This window comes from Lissotriton helveticus, chromosome 3_1 (genome assembly GCF_964261635.1).
Source record: "Lissotriton helveticus chromosome 3_1, aLisHel1.1, whole genome shotgun sequence".
In the NCBI taxonomy this organism is placed as follows: Eukaryota; Metazoa; Chordata; class Amphibia; order Caudata; family Salamandridae; genus Lissotriton; species Lissotriton helveticus.
Genome location: NC_136061.1, coordinates 1,646,689,108 through 1,646,712,713, shown reverse-complemented (window position 1 = coordinate 1,646,712,713; position 23,606 = coordinate 1,646,689,108). Strand labels below are relative to the sequence as shown.

Sequence of the window (23,606 nt, the reverse complement as noted above, 5' to 3'; positions counted from 1 at the left end):
GACTGGGGAGCTAACCCTCACAGGACATAACCCCTTCCATGCTGCCGCGATTCTGCTCCTGTGCGGAAGATTTCAGCGCGGGTGCGGTCATGATGGCCCCCAGCCGTCATCAGCACACGAGCACTGTAGTGCATGACGGCTGGGGGCCGTCATCAGCACGCAAGGGGTTAAAATATTCTCCTCAGATCCCCTCCTCCCTTCCTTGTGTAGATGTTATTTTGAGGGCCAGAATAGAATGTGTATTGCAGCGTTTGTGGATTATGGTCTTGCCAAATGCCAGTGAGTACCAAGGCCGTCATATAGTCTGACAGATCAGAGTATGTGTGGGGGGCACCTAGGGGGACAGCGATCTTTCTGATCGCACAATGTCATATTCAGATCTCCTCCTATCAATTGATCTCTATTTGGTATGTCCAGTATTAGCTTGCACAATCTGGTAGGGGTATTTTATTGAGCGCTGGTGGGATGTAGGCCGACAGGATGTTAATTGATCTTCCCTCCAATGTGCCTGTTATTGCTGCATATCTGCCTTGCGCATCTGTCCAGGTCTGTTCCACAATGGAGGGGAAGCGCTTACATAAGAGTATCCCCATCCCTCTGGACCCCAAGGTAAGCCCTGCATGTATGATTAGTTTGTATCACCATCTGTCTAAAGCCTTGCAAGTGTTACCCCCTAGATGTGTTTTCTGTAAGTGTACAACATCTTGTGTATGACATTTTATTAACTAAAGTACTATCCCCCTCTTTAGTTTGTCTCCTAGTCCATTGACATTCCAAGAGAGCAGTCGGAGCGACGTCTCTGTTGTACTGCCAATCATGGATGGGTCGGTGAAGGCTGTCTCCCTCCTCCCCGGCTAATGGAACACAGTATGGGCAGAGGCCTATTCGAGTCTCCCTATTACTGTCTCATCTCGATCGCACTTGCTGCCCAGGGATGCTGTTGGTTCTCTGTCTTGTGTGCTGTGTCAGTGTTGCAAAGTAGGAACTGACTCCCTTCCCTACTACCCTGCTGACTGAAACATAACTAAAACGTCCCCCTTTAACTTGGTAAACCTCAACCCTCTCACTGCCTCCCTGCATGATGGTTTGTGAACTACGTGCCTCCGCAACATTGCAGAGTGCCTGTTACCCCCCAACTGAAATTTAGGGGACTGTTACTGCGCCAAACCCCTCCTCCCACCCTGTGTTAATACCAAGTTCTAGTATGGTATTGTTCTCTTGCACACTTGTCAGTACTTCCTCCTTATGGCATCCAGTGTCTCATAGTAACTGAGTTCTCAAATAATCAGTGGCCTTTCTCGGACTACATTCTGGGAGTGTCTTACCAAGCCAGGCAGTCACGCCCTTGGTTCCCCTTAGGTGAGCGAGCCTGTCCTGGCCACCTGCATGTTCGAGCACATATGTTCACCTGACTGTGCCGCACATGTGCCCATATTAGTACTCAGCCCTTACCTCTTTGACTAGGTTAGCTTCTCCAGGGGTGGGGCCAGCATGTTTCTGTGGCTTCCATGCTATCCTTGCTCGTCTCTCTGACGGGCTGGAGCCTCAAACTCTCCACCACTCATCCAGCCATTTCCACATTTCCTCAAGGCTGGAGAAAAAACAGGTCTTTCCCTCTGCTTCTAACCTCAGCTTAGCATTGAATAGCATGGCATAGTTAGGTTATTTTTCTCTGAGGGCTTTCTTAACATTGATAAACCTGTGCCTCTGTTTTTTTTCACTTTCATGGTGGTCTGGAAATAATGTGATAGTACTGTTGTCATACGGAACAGGCGCGGCACTATGGGTGGTCTGCAGTATGACATCTCTGTCCCGGAAGTTCTTACACAAAAAGATCCTTTGCTGGCCCCTCTGCTCGCTTGGTAACTCCAAACATCGGTACATTCTTTTATCTTGCTCTGCTTTCATAGTCACCTATTTGGCTTCAAGTGTTTTGCTCGTGGCTTGCAGATCACTGACTTGTTTCTTGAGTATGGTTGTATCAGCTTTCAGACCGTGCATTGTATCGTCCCTATCCTTGGCTCTTGCATCCATTTTATGCAGGTCGGCTCTGATTAGAGAGATTTTGGTCATTACTGAGTCCATTCGCGTTTCTAGAAAAGTGCTTACATTGTTAATAGCTGCCATGATATCATGTAGGATGAGGTCATCTAGTTCCATCATTGGTTGTGTAGGATATTGAGGTGGCTCTGGAGGGCCGTCGGATACTTCTTGGCCTTTCAGCCATGTAAATGTGTCCAGCTTGTTTTGGTGCCAGACGCACCCCCCCTTTCCGGCTGTCTTAGTGTGTCTTCTATGGTGGGCTGACTAAGCAATAGGGACAGCATTGGTAGTCCACTAGGGTATTCACCGCTGCCTGCCCGGGGGCAGAGCACCCTTTACGGCCTGTCGGTTTTCCCCTGATGCGATTCCTCCCCCTCCACTCCTTATTGTCTCTGTAGAGGCACCACTTTTGTTGCTATCACTAGGGCCAATGTTTGTTTTAGCTCTGAGTTGGTCGCATCAGCGCTTGCGTGTCCACTGAGGAACCAGTGTTCTGCCAGCACTCTACGCCAGTCCACAGGGCCGCTCCATGGTATAGAGTCTATTGGTTAGTGCTGTCGGCTACATGTGTATGAAGCCATACGAGCTCAGGAAGTGTCTCTTAGTCCATGCCCTTCCCTCACAAAGATCATTTCCTTGTCGTCCATGGCGAGCTACCGCCCTATCAACCTTCAGGGCACCCAATCCAGTGTGACTTTCCCTAGGGCTGGCTTTTTTGTCGGTGATCTTCAGCAGTCCACAACGGGTGCAAGAGGCCCACTACACTTTCTTTCATTTGCCTTCTGTCTCTCACCAGCCCAGCCGGCTCTTAATTCCTGGGCCTCGTGATGTTTGTCGCTCCCCTTGGCGTCTTTATATTGTGGGTGTTTCCTGACTCATACTTCACTGTCCTGCTTGCTTTGGTGTCCGGGCGTGTCTGGCCTGTTTCTATTTCGTCTCCAGCAGGCTGGTCTGTCAGCGATGTCAGACCAGACCGCACCAGCACTGATCCTACGGATGCATAGTAGGCCCTCACCTGCTGCTTATTAGATGGCCGCTCTGGTGTTCTATGTTGTGTTTGTAGGCTGTGCTCTGTGTCCTCATGTGCACTGTATCGCACCCGCTCTGCCACTCAAGCTGCGCCAGTGCAGCACCACTCTGCTTTCCCAGCGGTTGGAGGCTGGGTGATGAGCACTCTCCTTTCCTAGGTCTTCTCCATCAGGCCCTTCTGCTGCCCTCTCCGGTTGATCGCCGCGTCTCCACCACTCTCGCCAGGTCACTCGCCCTCCCTCGCTTTGCCGGCAGTGACAGTAATGTCAGTGGCTGTATCTCACCTGCCCTGTACATTGGGTTTTCTCACGCTCGCCTCTGCGGGCGCACGTACAACTTTACTGCCCGGTTTCACCTCGCGGTTAGGCCCTGCTTCGAACCCAGCATTTCCTGTGCCGATACATTCCATAGTTTCTTTATTTGAGCCCTTAGTAGTCACTAGGCGTTTTTTATTGTGAATGCGGCACCATTCAAACGGATTATAGGACGGATGAGACAGGGTGTTGGTTGCAGGTCGTGGGAGCCTAGCTAGTGTACGGCCATCTTCCTCGGCTGCTGGCCACTCCACCCCCACACCACGTTTGATTCTTAGAAAAAGAAATTCAAGTGCTTCTGTTATTTTGATACTATCCGTTCTTCGGTTCTTTCTGTCCTCCTAATCATGTTCTCATTCTTGGGAGCACATTTTATTAACGCCAAAAGTTGTAAAACGGTCTACTTCAGAATCACTATTCAACAAGATCCCCAAATTCTTACTGCATTTGTCAAATCTGAAGGATTGAACAGTATCCATAATATCACGGTTTGCTCTGGTCTAGACCATTATGCCAGAAGGCAGTATTTCTTCATTCAAAGCCGGGCACCGTACAGCTGTTTTCCTTATTTCTGTGTAGTGAGGTTATGGCAAAATAACTCCGTCCCTGTTCCCTAATCACCTGCTCCTTGTTTAAGTTGACACCTTCTTCAAGATGTTTGACCTGTAATGCTCTAAGCAACAAAACACACGCTTTTCTGCAAGGAAATTCTTCGCTTATAGGTCCCAACATTCACCTGTGCCTCTAAGATCCGTAGCTTCCTTTTAGTTGAGTTTTACTTACCCCATTATCTCACACATTTCAAACATTTCAAGGAAGAGTTCGATACAATCCTTTTATGGAAACATTTAAGAAATCTAGGGGCATATTATCAAGGACCGGTGTTAAAAATATCACTGTTTTATTGGCAGGAAACTGCCAATAAAACGGCGATAATGAGCTTGATAATACTCCCTTGTTAATTCCCATCGAAGCCCATGTTCTGGTGTTAACATGGGCTTCTACGGCAATTAGCAAGGGCGTATTATCAAGCCCATTATCGCCGTTTTATCGGCAGTTTCCTGCCGATAAAACGGCGATAATTTTAACACCGGGCCTTGATAATATGTCCCCTAGTCCTGATGGTAATTTTAATCTCAAATTACATGATTTCAAGACGGACTGCTTAGCTTTACTTAATGAGCTATTATGTCATTATAATGGTTGTCTAATTGGTAGTGTGCCAAGTAGAAATATCTTGGTATTACCCTACTGTGCAGAATAGACAAATTGAAAAGTGTTGGAAAGGGTCCTTATTGTTTGTTAAAAAAAATCCAATCCAGCCCAATTACATATGGGATAAAGAACCCCCTACCCCATATTCGTCTTCTACTCTCTCGAAATGTTTTTCTAGTAACTGATGTAACATGCAACTGATGTAATTTTGTAATTTCTATGGAACCTTATGTAAAGTGCTCTGATACCTCTGAGTCTAGCCAGTGCTATAAAAAACTCTCAAAATAAATAAAAAAACATTGTAAGAATATTGCAAGTCAGTGACGCATATCATGACATATAGAGACACAAGAACTTGCAGTATTTTTGTAACCTACTGTAGTGGGTATTTTATCCCTTATAATACTATGTATACTTGGTTAACACTTTAAAAATACCATGAGAACAGGCCGAGCAGGGCTCCTTGTTTCAGAGCCAGCAGTGCGCTTCTCCGTTTACAGTGCTGAGAAGAAGCCGGGACTTGTTTTCACTCCCTAGTTGGAACGAGGGACTGGTGCGTTGCTTGGGAAGTGCTTCTTCCCTTCTCCCAGTCTCTGTTAGGGTGTTGAAGACATGTGTACCCTCATCCTCTACTCTCCCACAATACCCCCCAAACCCAACACCTGCATAATTTAAAAATTCCATTTGAAGCGACTTGTGAATTTTTCCCTTATTATAACAAGTTCTTATGTCGCAATGTGCCTGTAATAAGGAAATAGAGCTGTTCTCTTTATAAAGATATTTCAGTATCCTTAGTATTACAGAAGTTTCATATGTTCTCTTAATCTTTTTGATAATGTGCACTTTAAACCAGCATGTGCTTTGCTCTGGGCTGGCAAATAAACCAGCAAATCAGTATTGTCTTAACAAATACCTTTCTGTTTATTTACCTAAATGTACCGTTTAGTCACTGTGAATATGGCACATCTACATCCAGAATGGCTTCCCTTCTCTACATACCAACTTAAAACCAAGTGCCCCAGGGCCGGCTTTAGCACTATTGATGCCCTGTGTGACAATGTTTGTTTGGCGCCCCCTCCCCCATAACCACCTGCGCAACAAATTCCCGCACTACCACTACCCCATATGTCACCATAACCACTCTCACTCAGATGCATTTAATTAGTTTTATAATGTCACTCATAAAAGTGAAGGGTGTCAGAGCACTTTACATTGCACACACATTACTCAATTATATGTGTAAATCAATGTATAGGAAACGTTACATAAGACAGAGTGGTAGAATTTATGTCATCCATTATGGTAGGCAGTAAAGTTTAGGGGGGCTTGGTCTGGAGAAGCACAAACTCAAGAATTTAAAACGTAAGACCATGGTTAGGGATTATCTTTAATAATTGGAATTGATTTTTACCCAAATCAACACTTCGTACAGCATTAGGAAAGCTGAAAGTCTGGGGAAAAAATCAATACGCTCAAATTTATACTTGAAGTCTGCATTTTAGTTCTTTGATGACAGTTAACAACTCACTGTTTTTCATTAGTATGTTAACTTATAAACTACAAGTAACAAAACAAAGTCTCTGATGAAAGCAGTAACCCCCTGACCTATTTACGTTATGTTCACTTCGTGATTTGCATGATACGCCTTCTTTGCAGCAGTCATATTAAACCCCTGCGCTACCTTATGATGAATCAAAACATCCCCCAGTCAAAACGTCCACTAGACAAAACTTTGGTTCTCTCTCCAGGAAGAACATCGATCACGGGAGTAGGCTTGACATTTTTATTGTCGGTTGAAATTTGCTGGAGGTCAGTAACGCTGCAGTGGGTGCTTTTAAACACAATAATAACTAGAAAACAGGCACCCCCATGCAAAGTCAGCACCCAGTGCGGTGGCACCCGGTCGCACCGCCCTAGAGCCGAACCTGAGTGGCCCTAGTCTTAAATACACCGAAAAGGGCTGGCAGAAATGTACCTTTGTCAGTAGGCACCAATGTCTTTATGAATCTGGATGTTCTACACATTTAACCCTAGAAATGTAATATTTACTGAGGCCTAGTTGAGTGACCCTCTCTATCAAATGTTTATGTAGACAAAACCACTAAGGACACCTCGGGGGCATTTCAATGGTACAGTGTGCTGTGACTGTTTAACATATAATTATCATGATGGTAACCTAATGTATAAATTTAGTATGCAAAAATAAAATGTCCATATTCACCATAAACCGAGTACTAACTGCGCCTGTTATTTACACCGCTTATAAATGGCAGAAGAGCAGTGTCAAATGCCACAAAAAAGTACATTTTGAAAATAGGTTATGTTATTATGTATATTTAATCTGTTTAGTGTACATGTACAAAGAAGCTATGCATGCAATGAAGATACTTTTTTCCCTTGAATTCTACGGGCCTTATTTATGAGGCCTTGCCACAGTTTTGCGCTTGCATTGCGTCACTTTTGTGACACACTCCAGCAATGCGTCACATTTGCACCTACAGAAATACTGACGTATCTGTAACTCCTTGCGACTTGATGCGTCATACAGTAAATATGACGCATCCATCATGTCGCTGGGAGGGCGGCCTGAGAAGTGACGCATTGCAGTTTTCACGCAGCGATGCATCACTTTTCATAATGGAGGCCCTATATATTTTGAATGAGATGCACCCCGACCCTTCCACAATGAATGAATAAGTGCTACAGACTGGCTGTTTATTATCACACACTTACGCAGTGAGGCAACCAATGCAAATACAAAAGGAATCAAGATGAAAACACATTATCATTACATTTTTCTTAACAGTTTTCAAAATAACTTGGATTTTTTCCATATTAATTTATATGAGGCCTATCCAAGGTTCAGTATTGGTACATGCTAATGTATTATGTTTTGAAATGCAGTTTATTTATGCGTGTGCAAAGTGTAAAATCCGGAAAGTAAAAATTGTTGTTTTTATGAATGTTTTAGATTGGAGCAGGTCAAATGGATTGTAGTTTACTAGATGTCATGAGGCAAGAAAAGGAACAATGCTTCGAGCTTCTGGCAGAAGAAAAACGTAACTTATCTAAAGATCAACGGCTAATGGAAGGTAAACTAAACTGGTGTTTTATCAGTAACAATTTTATGGTGTTAATGGACATGCACTTATTAATGACTCACAAAGCACAGTACTGCGTTAAATCACACAGAGTTCACTCGGTAACTAATAGAAACATTTCCTGGTTGTTTCAGCCAAGGTGGGAAGAAAGTACAGATGTACAATGACAATTCTGAGCATGTAGCGTTGTAAGACATTTTGATGTATTAGCAGGAAGGGCAGACTTTTGTCAGTTCTTTTGCTTTGTCGTGGTTTTTGCAAAACTGTATTGTTCAGGAAGCTGCCAGGACCTCATTAAGTTTGGTAAGAAAAAATGGCTAAAGGTAAAAGTGTTTTTCATGTTCTAGAAATGTACACATTACCACAGTACACCAGGCACTCAAGGGAACTATTTTGTGTGTGGGTGCGTTCCTTGTAAAAGAGCGTTATGCCGTAACTCATAGTGAAGTCAGTGAATGGTTGAAGTGGGCTAACAGTGCCCCTTGATACACGCTGAAGTGGTTGGAAGAAAAATGTTAATGACACAAACCGAGACTAATGGATGAAGTGTAGCTGAAAACTCCTATAAATAACTATGCTGTACATACTTTTAATAAAACCAAAAGGTCTTAAAAAGGATATTTGTCTGGAACTGGCTACTAGCCTCGCTTTTGTGAAAGAAGGCAAGACATGAGGAAAGAAAGGAAGGAAAAAAGGAAGAAAAAAGGAAGGAAAGCAGACAAACAAGAAAGGAAAACAGACAAGGAAGGAACATGGCAAAAAAGGAATGAATGAAGGCAGTAAGGAAGGGCGGCAAAAAGGAAAGAAAGAAAAAAAGAGCATAAGGAAAGAAGGCAATAATAAAGAAGAAGAAAAAAGGCAAGAAAGAAAGAAACATAGAAGGCAAAAAAATAGAGGAAGAAAGAAAGAAGGAAAGAGAAAATCAAAAAAGAAAGAACGAAAGAATAAAGTAAAAAAAGGCAAGAAAGAAGGAAAACAGTTAAAAAGAATGAAAGAAAGAAGGCAAAGCAAAGAAAGAAGGTTATCACAAAGAACACATGAGAGACAGCAAAAAGAAGGAAAGAAAAAGGAAAGGAGAAAAAAAGAAAAAAGTTAAGGCAAGAAATGAAGATGTAAAAAAGGTAAGGAAAGAGAAAGGTAAAAACCAAATAAGAAAGAGAGGAAAGAAGGAAAGAATTAAGGCAAGGAGGAAGAAATGAACGAAAGAAAGAAGAAAGGAAAGAATGAAAGAAGGCAATAGAGAAAGAAAGAAGGAAAAAGAAATAAAGAAGGAAAAAAGAAGGGAAAAAGAAAGGCAGAAAGAGGAAATGAAAGAAAAATGGAAGGAAGGAGAGAAAGAATTAAGGGAACAATGTAAAAGGGCAATAAATAAATAAATAAACAAGGCATATAAGAAAGAAGGAAAGGAGACAAAAAAGAAAGAGGGAACGAGAAAGTGAAAAACGGCAGAAAAGAAAGAAGGGAGAAAAGGAAAGAAGAAAGGCAAAAAAAAGAAGGAAAGAAAGAAGGCAAAAAAGAAAGAAAGGAAGAAAGAAGGAAGACACAAAGAACAAAAGAATGAAAAAAGAAAGCAAAACAGAAAGAAGTGAAGAAGATAAAAAGATAAGTAAAGAAAGTAGGAAGGACAGAATGCCAAAACAGTTAGAAGGAAAGAAAATGGAAAAAGTAAAGAAGGCAAGAAATTAGGATGCTAAAGAGGGAAGGTAAGAAGAAAAAAAAGAATGAAGCACAAAAAGAAAGAAATTAAAGAAAAGAGAAGAAATAGGGAAAGAAGGAAAAACAGAAAGAAAGAAAAAATGAAAGTAGGCAACAAAGAAAGCAGGAAAGAAATAAAGCAATAAGGCAAGAGAGACAGAAAGAAAGAAGGCAGGAGAGAAAGAAAGAAAGAAAGTATGGGAGAAAGAAAGAAGGAATAAAAAAGAAGGGAAGTAAAAAGAAGGCAGGAAGAATGAAGAAAAGAAGCAAACAAGGAAAGAAAGCAAGAAGAAACAATGAAGGCAAGAAGGAAAGAATCAAAACAGATAGAAAAAAATGATAGAAAGAAAGTTGGTAAGAAGAAAGGAACGAAGATTTACAGTATAAAACATTGGATACTAAAACTCAAATTACACCCCACCTTTGTTTAAATAAAAACTGTTACAAATGTGCTGCAAATAAAACACCATAAAATTTGGTTTTCTTCCTAGGCTAAGTTCATCAAAGAACCGTTGGTGAAGCTGAATCCTGGAACACAATTGGGGGCCTGATTCACAAAAGGCCTCCGCACTCGTGGCGAAGGCCGCGCAGTCGTGGGAGAACGATAATTCTACCCTGAGTACGGAGACTTCCCCATGACTGCGGGTTCTCCGCCACGAGTGCTCCTGCCCTATGTAAATCTGTGTTGTGAAATAGCATCAGTCCACTTCAAAAGGAATTTAACACAGCATTGAAATGAGACTGGAACTGATAAAGCTGGAATGTGCCCTGTGCTCACTTCAAATGCATCCTACCATCACATCAGGTAACACTGGCACCAAAGGGAACTTTCATCTGTGCACCTAGTGAAAGAGCAAAAGGCAGTCACTCAAAGTGAGGTTAACCAGACACTAAAGTAGGCTCACCCATTGTCCCATGTTGTATGCTGCAGTGGGTGGAAGCAAAATTGGAATGACACAGCAGACCAATAGATGAAGAGAGGTGGCTGTTAGCTTCTTTATGTAAGTATATTACACTTTTTTTAGTATAATCAAAAGGTCTCGGTTAGCGCCAGACCTAAAAATACCTGGTCGATTTCCACCCACTCACACCAATCTCGGAGCCCCCCCTCCAGAAGCTGTGCTCCCTGGTTTCCAGTGCTGCTCTGATAGGCTCAGAGAGAGCCCAGCTAGAGCAGTCTGGAATTCCTTTATGACATAGCAACAGTGGGTAACCGCTTATGTCAACAGCGTTTGCCATGCACAGCAGTGAGTTACTGGATTTGAATCACGTTCCTCTGCTAATGACTCTCTACCTGACCCATATATAGCAATTGTACTACTCATATACTATGAAATGCTATCACTAACGTACCTGCCAAGGTTTCCACACCCGCCTCTCCGTTCTTTTATGAGGAGATAGCTCTGCCCCGTCTGCATAGATCTCTGCACATGAATGCAATATTTTAGTAGTAAATGTGTGTCAGGGTAAGGGGTTTCAAGGTGGGGGAGTGTAGAGTGGCTGAAAATGGGAGACGTTTAGGGAGGAGTTATAAGACTTTAGGGGGCTTAGGAAAGTTACTATCACCTAAAAGGACACAAAACACTAGTAATGGTATTCCAGCTAAGACATGGAGTAAGTCCAGCACCACACATGGCCAACCACTAGTACTAGACCAGCCTCCCATGAAATATAATGGCGACAGGGACTTAAAATGAAACCCCATAGGAAATAATGTTGAAATACATTTCTATAAAATCTATTTTATATCTATATATCTATCTATCTATATATATATTCACTGAAAAAACCATAGGTTATAGAACATATATAGTTAGGAATTAGCATTTACAAAACCTTGAAAATTCACTGAAAAAACCATGGGTTATAGACCATATATAGTTAGGAATTAGCATTTACAAAACCTTATTTTACTCACACAAAACCATTGAAATTCCATATATAGTTGCACTAACTATATATCGTGCACCCGCAATCCACTGCTGATGATGTCACATATTACATCATTCATGACATGGTCAGTGACATCACTGATGACATCACTGATGACATCTCAAATGACATCACTGATGACATCACTGATGACATCATCCAGTGACTGTGTGTTTCTGTAAAGTTTAAATATGTTTTACATATTGAAAAATGAGTAGATGTAGAAGTGTCTAAATAAAAGATTTAGTAGTTGCGTGACTGACTGTATGAGTGAGTGATTAAATGTGTCTCACTGAGTGCATGGGTTAGTGACTAAACTGTCTTAATTTGTGCATCATTATGTCTGTTGTTCTGTAAAGTGCTGCATGTGTTGATCAGTAGCTATATGAGTAACTATATGGGTTATTGATTGATTGTCCAAGTATTTGTATGGGAGACTGAGTGTGTGTGTGGCTGGCTGGGAGATGTGTGACTCTGTGCAGATCAATGTGTTCTTGTATCAATGATTGTATAAGAGAGTAAGTATGTGTTAGTATATGTTTGAAAATGTAAGGTACTCTATGTTTAACTGTATAGATTAGAAAATGGAAGTGTGATTGATTCTTTACAGGACTGACTAGGTGTGTGAGTAACTCCATGGATGAGTGGCAGAGTGTGAGTGTCTGTATAGGTATATGAGTGCATATGATAGTGTTGTAAAGATGAGTGATTGTATGTATGAATGATTGTATGGGTGAATGAGTGAATGTGTGTGTAGACGTAGGAATCAATGTAGTAACTAGTATTGGTGTGTCAATGGTTTAAAAAATGATATTCTTTATTTAACACTGGGTGTAACAGAGGTTATATTAAAGTGTGAGGAGATGCATTATATTGTCACATGAATGATGTCATCAGTGATGTCATCAGTGATGTCATTTGAGATGTTATCAGTGATGTCATTTGAGATGTCATCAGTGATGTCATCAGTGATGTCATTTGAGATGTCATCAGTGATGTCATCAGTGATGTCATTTGAGATGTCATCAGTGATGTCATCAGTGATGTCACTGACCATGTCATGAATGATGTAATATGTGACATCATCAGCAGTGGATTGCGGGTGCGCGATATATAGTTAGTGCAACTAACTATCTATGGAATTTCAATGGTTTTGTGTGAGTAAAATAAGGTTTTGTAAATGCTAATTCCTAACTATATATGGTCTATAACCCATGGTTTTTTCAGTGAATTTTCAAGGTTTTGTAAATGCTTATTCCTAACTATATATGGTCTATAACCTATGGTTTTTTCAGTGAATTTCAATGTTTTTTTATTAGCAAATATCAAAAGCTTTAAAATGTCAAGTACGTGGTAGGTAAAAACATTTTCGTGTTTATGCACGCTGATGTGCTTTGAACCCTGCCCCCCCCCCTCTTTTCTTTTAGGAGTATTCTCTCTTTGCAGATAGTGAAGGGTAGGTAACGCAGGCCTTTGCCCCCGTTGTAATCTGTCGTGCCTGCTTCCCTCTCCATTTGATTGATTGTTATCCAAGCATTTACTGTTTTGGAATTGGTTCTCTTTGGTTAATTCTCTATTTACAAACAAGCACAGAGTTGCAATACTCTGTTTAGTCTTTGCAGATAGTGAAAAATCGTTAGAAAAAACAAAAGGAATCAAGCAAAATCAGTAGGCCACTAATGGGATCTCTTTTTGACCTCGCTAAAATAGAAACATTAGGAACAACCCCTCATGAGAAATATGAAACTAGTGAGAGGAACCGAGCTCGACGCCATGATGGCTGCAAGACAGCTCGGCTCCACCGCCCACCCCGCCCAAAATAACGACAAACCCTATGCAAATATTATAAATATATACAACACACCAGCAAAGTAACAGGGTAAAACGTTTTATTAAATAACTATTTACATGGCAGCCTGCTGCAACATCGATCCAAATGCATGCTGCCGTTCCCGGGATTTCTCCCCGACTACTCTGCGGCCTACGAGTTGGAGAGGCCGGGGCGTTGACTAGGCGGGGCCTCTGGCCGCAACCACAGCGCCAACAATCGCTGCTGACGGAGGGGAGCCTTGCCGGTGAGACCACTGATCTGACGAACCGCTGCCTGCGGTGCCTCCCTGAGCCGCTTGACGGAGGCCCCTGAGGGGCGGTGTGGTGGCGCGGACTCGGAGGGGGCGCTTGGCTCCTGCCCCCTCCCCAAGTCTTGTTGCCCTGGTGTGGCCTGAGATCGCCCCCGACATAGGCGGCCGGCTCCCGGGGTCAGGCGGAACTTTTTGCCTTTTGGTGACTCTTCCATTCTGAACCTTGTCCCACAATCCGTTTGACCTGAAGACACGTCCTGCGGTGCCCTGGTCCGACCATCACATATACCTGCGCCAGGAGACGGCGTGGGGTGCACTGGAAGGGAGAGGTGGCGCGAACGAGCTTCCCCCACCTCCCCAGGTGGAGGTTTCTCAGCTGCACCCCAGCGCTTCACTCGGCCAGCTGAATTGCGCCCGCTCTTGCAGCACAGTGTCTCGCTCGGCCAGCTGAGTTGCGCCTGCTCTTGCTATTACAGCGTCTCACCCGCCATCCGGCTGAATTGCACCCACTCTTGCGGTACAGCGACAGGCGGCTGCCACGGAGCTCACGAAATGGCGGTCGGCTCCACAGACTTGGGCCTGGCCTGCAAGGATGGCTCTGGGCAACCCTGGAACTCGGACGCTTGACTGCTAGGGCATGGGCCCCATTCCCAAAAGCGTCCCCTCAGCCTTGAAGATTCTACAAGAGTCACCGGGGCCCCCGACTCCCGCAGACTTCCGGTGGGGAGCGACTGCCATGATTGCTCGCGGAATGGCCACGACGTAGCCACGGGGTGCTCTCATGCTGACGCCAGCTTCAGTCTGAAACATCCAGAAACACTGTAGTATCGCGTTGTCGCGTAATGCGTCATATGACGCGCCGCGTTAGCGCACCCGGTGCGCGAAGCGAGGCGCGAAGCGCAGCTTCCCGGAAGCTATCCGGGGCACGGCGCAGAGCGCGTAAAGAAAGCATAACAGGTCATGTGACTTGTTAATAAAACTTTTCATTGGTTCATTTCACTTTTGGGTTCCTAATGATGTAAGGCTAGGTCATGTGACCTAAAAATAACACTTTTCATTGGTTTAGAACTATTTTTTGTCCCAAATGATGAAAACCCCTCCTTGTTTCCTCACTCTGACTTTCATCTTTGTGAGAGGAAGACCTTTTTTCATCACTTAGCAATGGCAAGTGTTGTAGCTTCAGCTGGTGCATCCCCACCACCACCACCACCTCCTAGGAAGAGAGTACCACCTCCTCAGGTGGTGGTTGAGCAAGAGGTGCCCCCCCCCCCCACCTTCTTTTTGCCTGATTCGGCCAGCTCAATCGATCGAGCATGAGACTCTGTTGTGATCTGAAGAACCGCTGCCTGCGGTGCCTCCCAGAACCGGTTGACGGAGGCCCCCGAGGGGCGGTGTGGTGGCGCGGACTGGGAGGGGGCGCTTGGCTCCTGCCCCCTCCCCAAGTCTCGCTCGGCCAGCTGAGTTGCGCCCACTCTTGCGGCCTACGGCATGGAGAGGCCGGGGCGTTGACTGGGCGGGGCCTCCGGCCGCAACCACAGCGCCAACGATCGCTGCTGACGGAGGGGAGCCTTGCCGGTGAGAGCCACTGATCTGAAGAACCGCTGCCTGCGGTGCCTCCCTGAGCCGCTTGACGGAGGCCCCCGAGGGGCGGTGTGGTGGCGCGGACTGGGAGGGGGCGCTTGGCTCCTGCCCCCTCCCCAAGTCTCACTCGGCCAGCTGAGTTGCGCCCACTCTTGCGGCCTACGACATGGAGAGGCCGGGGCGTTGACTAGGCGGGGCCTCCGGCCGCAACCACAGCGCCAACGATCGCTGCTGACGGAGGGGAGCCTTGCCGGTGAGAGCCACTGATCTGAAGAACCGCTGCCTGCGGTGCCTCCCTGAACCGCTTGACGGAGGCCCCCGAGGGGCAGTGTGGTGGCGCGGACTGGGAGGGGGCGCTTGGCTCCTGCCCCCTCCCCAAGTCTCGCTCGGCCAGCTGAGTTGCGCCCACTCTTGCGGCCTACGACATGGAGAGGCCGGGGCGTTGACTAGGCGGGGCCTCCGGCCGCAACCACAGCGCCAACGATCGCTGCTGACGGAGGGGAGCCTTGCCGGTGAGAGCCACTGATCTGAAGAACCGCTGCCTGCGGTGCCTCCCTGAACCGCTTGACGGAGGCCCCCGAGGTGCGGTGTGGTGGCGCGGACTGGGAGGGGGCGCTTGGCTCCTGCCCCCTCCCCAAGTCTTGTTGCCCTGGTGTGGCCTGAGATCGCCCCCGACATAGGCGGCCGGCTCCCGGGGTCCGGCGGAACTTTTAGCCTTTTGGTGACTCTTCCATTCTGGACCTTGTCCCACAATCCGTTTGACCTGAAGACACGTCCTGCGGTGCCCTCGCAATGCGGCCTGGTCCCTGAATGTGTGCAGGGGGACGGTATTGATTGGATCAAGATGGCGGCTTCACACAAAGCTGACTCAAGTGTTGCTGCTGATGCTATGCAGACAAAAACTGGTTTTCAGTTTGTACATTCTTCAGGATTTTTCCATCCAAGGCTGGTTGAGAGTTTGTAGAACGATGGCTTCAGATTTTCAACATACTACTTTTCAACATTCTTCATAAATGTAACAATGTGAGACTCACTAGGAGAACGGCCGTTTATCTTTCCTTTCAAAATGCTGCCAACAATATTTTCTGAATGGAAGACACCATCTTGTAGCATAAAGGGCTGCATCAAGGGTGGTATTGCCCAGAATGTCTTGTTTTCTAGTGCTCGTAATGACGAAGCCAGAACTGCCGAAAGGGATTCTGGTCCTGCCGCTACTTATTAGAGACATTGAACTATACTCTGGACCTGCCTGGCCTTGACCAAAATGGCGCCAGTATGGGAGCGACTTGCAACTCCTTATGACGTTCTAGTTACTTAGCCTTGACGTTATGGGGGATGTATGCGGTCTTTGTGCACATGGCGGGCGGGGAAGGGTACTGACTGGGAATACGGACAACCCTATTGATGTCGATTTTTCATTATTGATTATTGATTATTGTATTAATAAAGCTTCGAAGTAATGTTACCCATGATACTCGCCCATGGTGTGCGTATGGACGATTTTATTGTAACTGATCCTCTTATACTTTCAATTATAAAATCAACCTTCACTGATCCTGCAACCGTTTGTCACGTTTAGTTTTTTCAATTAAATGGCTCGCTTGTTCAATACTCCTATACCCCTGGCTTTTGAAAGACACCATCTTGTAGAATAAAGGGCTGCGTCAAGGGTGGTATTGCCCAGAATGTCTTGTTTTCTAGTGCTCGTAATGACGAAGCCAGAACTGCCGAAAGAGATTCTGGTCCTGCCGCTACTTATTGGAGACATTGAACTATACTCTGGACCTGCCTGGCCTCGACCAAAATGGCGCCAGTATGGGAGCGAATTGCAACTCCTTATGACGTTCTAGTTACTTAGCCTTGACGTTATGGGGGATGTATGCGGTCTTTGTGCACATTGCGGGCGGGGAAGGGTACTGACTGGGAATACGGACAACCCTATTGATGTCGATTTTTCATTATTGATTATTGTATTAATAAAGCTTCGAAGTAATGTTACCCATGATACTCGCCCATGGTGTGCGTATGGACGATTTTATTGTAACTGATCCTGTTATACTTTCAATTAAAAAATCAACCTTCACTGATCCTGCAACCGTTTGTCACGTTTATTTTTTTCAATTAAATGGCTCGCTTGTTACATACTCCTATACCCCTGGCTTTTGAAAGACACCATCTTGTAGAATAAAGGGCTGCGTCAAGGGTGGTATTGCCCAGAATGTCTTGTTTTCTAGTGCTCGTAATGACGAAGCCAGAACTGCCGAAAGGGATTCTGGTCCTGCCGCTACTTATTGGAGACATTGAACTATACTCTGGACCTGCCTGGCCTCGACCAAAATGGCGCCAGTATGGGAGCGAATTGCAACTCCTTATGACGTTCTAGTTACTTAGCCTTGACGTTATGGGGGATGTATGCGGTCTTTGTGCACATTGCGGGCGGGGAAGGGTACTGACTGGGAATACGGACAACCCTATTGATGTCGATTTTTCATTATTGATTATTGTATTAATAAAGCTTCGAAGTAATGTTACCCATGATACTCGCCCGTGGTGTGCGTATGGACGATTTTATTGTAACTGATCCTGTTATACTTTCAATTAAAAAATCAACCTTCACTGATCCTGCAACCGTTTGTCACGTTTATTTTTTTCAATTAAATGGCTCGCTTGTTACATACTCCTATACCCCTGGCTTTTGAAAGACACCATCTTGTAGAATAAAGGGCTGCGTCAAGGGTGGTATTGCCCAGAATGTCTTGTTTTCTAGTGCTCGTAATGACGAAGCCAGAACTGCCGAAATGGATTTTGGTCCTGCCGCTACTTATTGGAGACATTGAACTATACTCTGGACCTGCCTGGCCTCGACCAAAATGGCGCCAGTATGGGAGCGAATTGCAACTCCTTATGACGTTCTAGTTACTTAGCCTTGACGTTATGGGGGATGTATGCGGTCTTTGTGCACATTTCGGGCGGGGAAGGGTACTGACTGGGAATACGGACAACCCTATTGATGTCGATTTTTCATTATTGATTATTGTATTAATAAAGCTTCGAAGTAATGTTACCCATGATACTCGCCCATGGTGTGCGTATGGACGATTTTATTGTAACTGATCCTGTTATACTTTCAATTAAAAAATCAACCTTCACTGATCCTGCAACCGTTTGTCACGTTTATTTTTTTCAATTAAATGGCTCGCTTGTTACATACTCCTATACCCCTGGCTTTTGAAAGACACCATCTTGTAGAATAAAGGGCTGCGTCAAGGGTGGTATTGCCCAGAATGGTTTGTTTTCTAGTGCTCGTAATGACGAAGCCAAAACTGCCGAAAGGGATTCTGGTCCTGCCGCTACTTATTGGAGACATTGAACTATACTCTGGACCTGCCTGGCCTCGACCAAAATGGCGCCAGTATGGGAGCGAATTGCAACTCCTTATGACGTTCTAGTTACTTAGCCTTGACGTTATGGGGGATGTATGCGGTCTTTGTGCACATTGCGGACGGGGAAGGGTACTGACTGGGAATACGGACAACCCTATTGATGTCGATTTTTCATTATTGATTATTGTATTAATAAAGCTTCGAAGTAATGTTACCCATGATACTCGCCCGTGGTGTGCGTATGGACGATTTTATTGTAACTGATCCTGTTATACTTTCAATTAAAAAATCAACCTTCACTGATCCTGCAACCGTTTGTCACGTTTATTTTTTTCAATTAAATGGCTCGCTTGTTACATACTCCTATACCCCTGGCTTTTGAAAGACACCATCTTGTAGAATAAAGGGCTGCGTCAAGGGTGGTTTTGCCCAGAATGTCTTGTTTTCTAGTGCTCGTAATGACGAAGCCAGAACTGCCGAAAGGGATTCTGGTCCTGCCGCTACTTATTGGAGACATTGAACTATACTCTGGACCTGCCTGGCCTCGATTAAAATGGCGCCAGTATGGGAGCGACTTGCAACTCCTTATGACGTTCTAGTTACTTAGCCTTGACGTTATGGGGGATGTATGCGGTCTTTGTGCACATGGCGGGCGGGGAAGGGTACTGACTAGGAATACGGACAACCCTATATACTTTCAATTATAAAATCAACCTTCACTGATCCTGCAACCGTTTGTCACGTTTAGTTTTTTCAATTAAATGGCTCGCTTGTTACATACTCCTATACCCCTGGCTTTTGACCCTTTCCTACGCGCGGTCTGTACTACCGCCCTCGGGCGATCTATGTAATGAACAGACTACCATTGCCGAAACACAAGGGAATGCATCTCAGAGAGATAAGTCAAGTACGTGGTAGATAAAAACATTTTCGTGTTTATGCACGCTGATGTGCTTTGAACGCTGCCCCCCCCCCTCATCATTTAGATTACCACCGCCCATTGCACAAAAGCGTACCGGACGCTCCCCACGCAAAAAACCCGATTTTTTTTAATTTATTTTTTTGCCCCGCGGGGCCCTTTTAAAGCCTCCACATCAAACCTAGGGGTCAGGGAGGATCTACTATGCCCCCTTATGGTCATTTCCCCCTTTGTTTTGGCCTCCTCTTGTCTCTCGATCCTACCGAGAGACAAGATGGCGGCCGCTCCGGACTGTTTAGAATGTTGACAGACACCGGAGAGCCAATCAGCTTCGCTTCGCGAAGTTCCGTTACGCGTCAAGTACGCGAACCGGAGCGCTACCCGGAGCGCTGTTACAGATATATATATTTTTTTGAACGTTAATTTATCAAAATCCACTGGAGCACATATATTGAGACCTAGCAAAGGCACATCGGGCTACCAGTCCCTACAATTTTGCCAAGTTTCGTGCAAATCCATTCAGCCGTTCGAGCTAAAAGTGAGGCCAACCGCCCTATGGAAATTAACATGGGAAAAACGCGTTTTGGGACCCCCCCTTTCTTCTCGGCCCCCCCTTGACGAAACCCCCCCAAATTTTCAGGGGCTGCTCAGAAACAAAATGTTCCATTTTCCTGAAAATTTCAGCCAATTCCGTCCACAAACGCCAAAGTTATTAGACATAGAATTTTCAAAAATCCCATAGAGAAAAAATCCTAACTATATATACCTACTGGCGACCGCCAGTAGGTAATATATATATATATATATATACATATATATATATATATATATATGTATATATATATATATATATATACATATATGTATATATAAATAGAATGAGAATTAGAATCCGCTCTTAATACGAATACCTACCCACGAATGTCTGAGGATTCATCTGTTTGGATTTTCTGGAGAAATCTGAAAATTATGTATTAAGCAGTTTATTTTCCTTTTTCTATGAACATAAAAGTATTTAAACTGTAATGATATAAATATATGTACAATGAAATCAATTGTATAACTGGCATCAACACTGCTGTGGAAAAACAGACGGATAGTTTTCTATTGTTTTGATGCACTGTCACTTTAATTAAGAGAGGAAACACAAGTACGTCATGTGATCAAGGCCTCTAGGGGCTGAAACGTGTCATGGCGGAATGCACTGAATACATATATTGTACGAGGAAAAACGGTGTCCGTTCTGTTTTCTGGCTCTGCAACATGGAGTTGTAAGGATTCGGTATCTTGGAAATTTGGTCCGAGGCGTCTTTTCTCAGACGTAACGTACCCCCTCTCGAGCAGGGCTGTGAGACGGAAAGCCGATGCCGGTGAAAAAAACGAAAGTAAAGGATCTCTGGGAAGGGAAAGTTACACAGCCCCCGACGGCGGGAACAGCTTCTACGAGTGCGGAGCAGCAGTGGAACCTGGGTCGGAGGACGCGGATTCCAAGGCGGACGCACAAGGTACATGTGGCCCATTAGTGTCGGGTGAGAGGTGTGCCGGGCTACAAACAGCACGGAGAATCCTTGTTTGTGCCAAATAAGTGAAGTGTGCAGCATGGCCGCAGATTGTACTACAGGGGAGAGAGGAGGACGCAGATGAAATGTTTGTGGAAGGAGCAACTGCGCGCATTGATAAACCACGCCTTAGCGATAGCAGTGGCACTCCGAAATTAAGGGAACTATACAGGAAACCTGAAAAACTGATGCGCTTGAAACAAGCAAAGTGGTGGGAGCACCGATCACTATCCAAGTACTCGGAGGGGGGTAGGGTCCGAATATGCTCCGTGATTGGGGGGAGTGTAATTTGGTTTCCTCCAAAAGATTGATTAAAATTTTGATTGACTATGCAGAGATTGATAGACTGACTTACAGACTCAAATCGGCCAACTAAATGTTACGATAAGGTCTATAGAGGGCAATGAATTGAATACCAAACTAAGGGAGGATATGACTATACGACTTAATGATGAGGACATTATAAAAAAGCGCAAAACATATAAGTTTCAATGCGATAAAAATGATTATGACCAGGGTCAAATATTTACATTTGCTTGCAAGTATGATGCGGCCAAATCCAATTACAAGCGATATGATGACCAAAAAGGAGAAGGAGCAAGGGTAGGCCCGAGAAGTGGGCTATCAACAACAGCAGCTTCAATGTCTGATCTAAGTTCATCCGTTGAAACTGAATCCGAGACAGAAGGCACCCCAAGAGGGTTTAATGCACGGAAACACACACTGGTAGAAGAGGTGGGTTTTTTACGGGAGGAGAGGAGTCAAACTTTACATCCCAGAAACACAAATCCAAAGCCCAATACAACAGCAGGAGAAATGTCAAACGAAAAGAAAGACGGAGATGCAGGCGCCAGACCAAAAACATCGAAACCGAACAACAGGGGGTGAAGGCGCAAATAAAACAGCAAACACAAATGCATAATGCCAACACCATTATTAATCTTTCTGAAATGGTGTTGGGTAAGGCTGAGCAACAACTTCTGGCCTTGGGACTCTCCTTCTGCCTGGAAACTAACTTCAATTACCCACAAACCAGAGCAGACATTTATAGTTTTATTAGGAAGCTGAAGCTGCTGCAAAAGTACCATCATGTGAGAACCAAAAAAACAGTAACATTGGCAGCCCCTAGTAATCTGCAACGCAATCTTTCCGCATCGGATATGAACACTTCGCGCAATTTATGTGCTTTAGAACAAGACCGTGGCCCAGATGAGCAGGTGTCCACCCATAGAATGTTGGAAAAGGAATCAATTGTAGTGGGAAAAAAAGAAAAATATTCATCCTCATCTAAACCTTTATATAGCCTTGGTAATTTTTTGCGCCAAACACAGACAATGTCAATCAGTAGGAACAGAGGAATATGGCTGGTATGACATTAAGGAATAAAGGGATTACATTTGTTTCTTGGAATGTGAATGGGTTGAGGTGCCCCCGAAGGCAGAGGTTAGTTCTTAAGCATCTAGAACTGTCAACTGCACAAGTATGTTTGTTACAGGAGACGCATCTGAGCTGGGAAGAGAGCACCACAGTTTTCTCTAAGGTTAAATGGGTAAAGTATTTCAGTGTATCAAGACAGACAGTACAAAACAGAGGGGTTGCAATACTGATTAAACAAGGAACTCCTTGTATTATAGGAAAAGAACAATCAGACGCCACCGGTAGGTGGTTGACTGTTTGTTTGACATTTGAAAACTTTAAGATGGTCTGTGCCTCCTTCTATGGCCCAAACACGGATGATCCGTCACATATTAACAAATTGCAATCCGTGTTGATGTTGGAACCACCACCACATATGATAGGAGGAGATTTTAATGTGTTGATGGACCCTCTCAAGGACAGATCCAATTTAAGCCATTATAAAGGGGCTGTGAAGGTCCGTCGGGCATTAGTCAATATGATGCACGATATGGATTTAGTTGATGTGTGGAGGGAGATAAAGGGAGACCAGAAGGGCTTTACGTTTTATAGCAAGAAGTACTCTCATTCCTCCAGGATCGACTATATTTTTATGGATAGAGGATCAATAGGCAACCTAGGGGCGATCCTAGTCCTCCCGAGTCACTTGTCTGATCATGCGCCTTTACAAGTGGTATATCAGATAAAAGAGGCACATCGGCAAGCATCTAGGTGGACACTTAATAGGGCAAAGCTATCAGACCCCGATGTGATCGCCGCGGTGCAGGCCCCTTCTTTAGAGTTCTTTGCTTTGAACTCAGGTTCCACAACACCAGATGTAATATGGGATGCCTATAAAGCCTGGCTTAGGGGGAAACTCCACTGAATTATTTGTTATAAGAACAAGTCTGATACGGAGGTATTAAAGAACATCGAGGGGAAGATAAGTGGCTTGGAGAGGGAAAGGGATGAAGTTAGCAACGGAGACAAAGAGCAACTCATTCGGATCTCGGGCAAGCTTGAAGAGGCAAGAGCAGAATATAGAGGGAAATTGGAGGCCAAGTGCAGGGCACAGTGGACCGCGAGAGGGATGCAGAACTTTGAATAAGGGGAGAAGGCGGGTGCTCTATTGGCATGGAAAGCTAGGTCTGACCGAGTCAGGAATGATATTAAGGAACTTAATATCAATGATAGCGGGGTAGTCTCTAACAAGATCGAGGACATACAGACCTGCCTTCTATCCATGTTCTCAGAGCTGTATAAAGAGGACTTGGCCCCTCAGTTGAGTGAGATACAGACATTCCTTGGAAGTAAACAACTGCCGGTACTCTCAGAAGAAAGTAAAAACATCTTAGATGC

At 44.6% G+C, this 23,606-nt stretch overlaps 1 protein-coding gene across 3 annotated transcripts in view; it reads left to right on the top strand.

Annotated features, from left to right (window-relative positions):
* Positions 1-23,606, top strand: part of SCTR (secretin receptor) — a 703,893-nt gene that overhangs the window by 325,895 nt on the left and 354,392 nt on the right. For all 3 annotated transcript variants that reach the window (XM_078682401.1, XM_078682399.1, XM_078682400.1), the window contains exon 2: positions 7,573-7,693. In XM_078682401.1, the coding sequence (XP_078538527.1) occupies positions 7,588-7,693 (106 nt within the window). In that variant the 5' untranslated portion in view covers positions 7,573-7,587. The remainder of the gene's footprint in view (positions 1-7,572; positions 7,694-23,606) is intronic.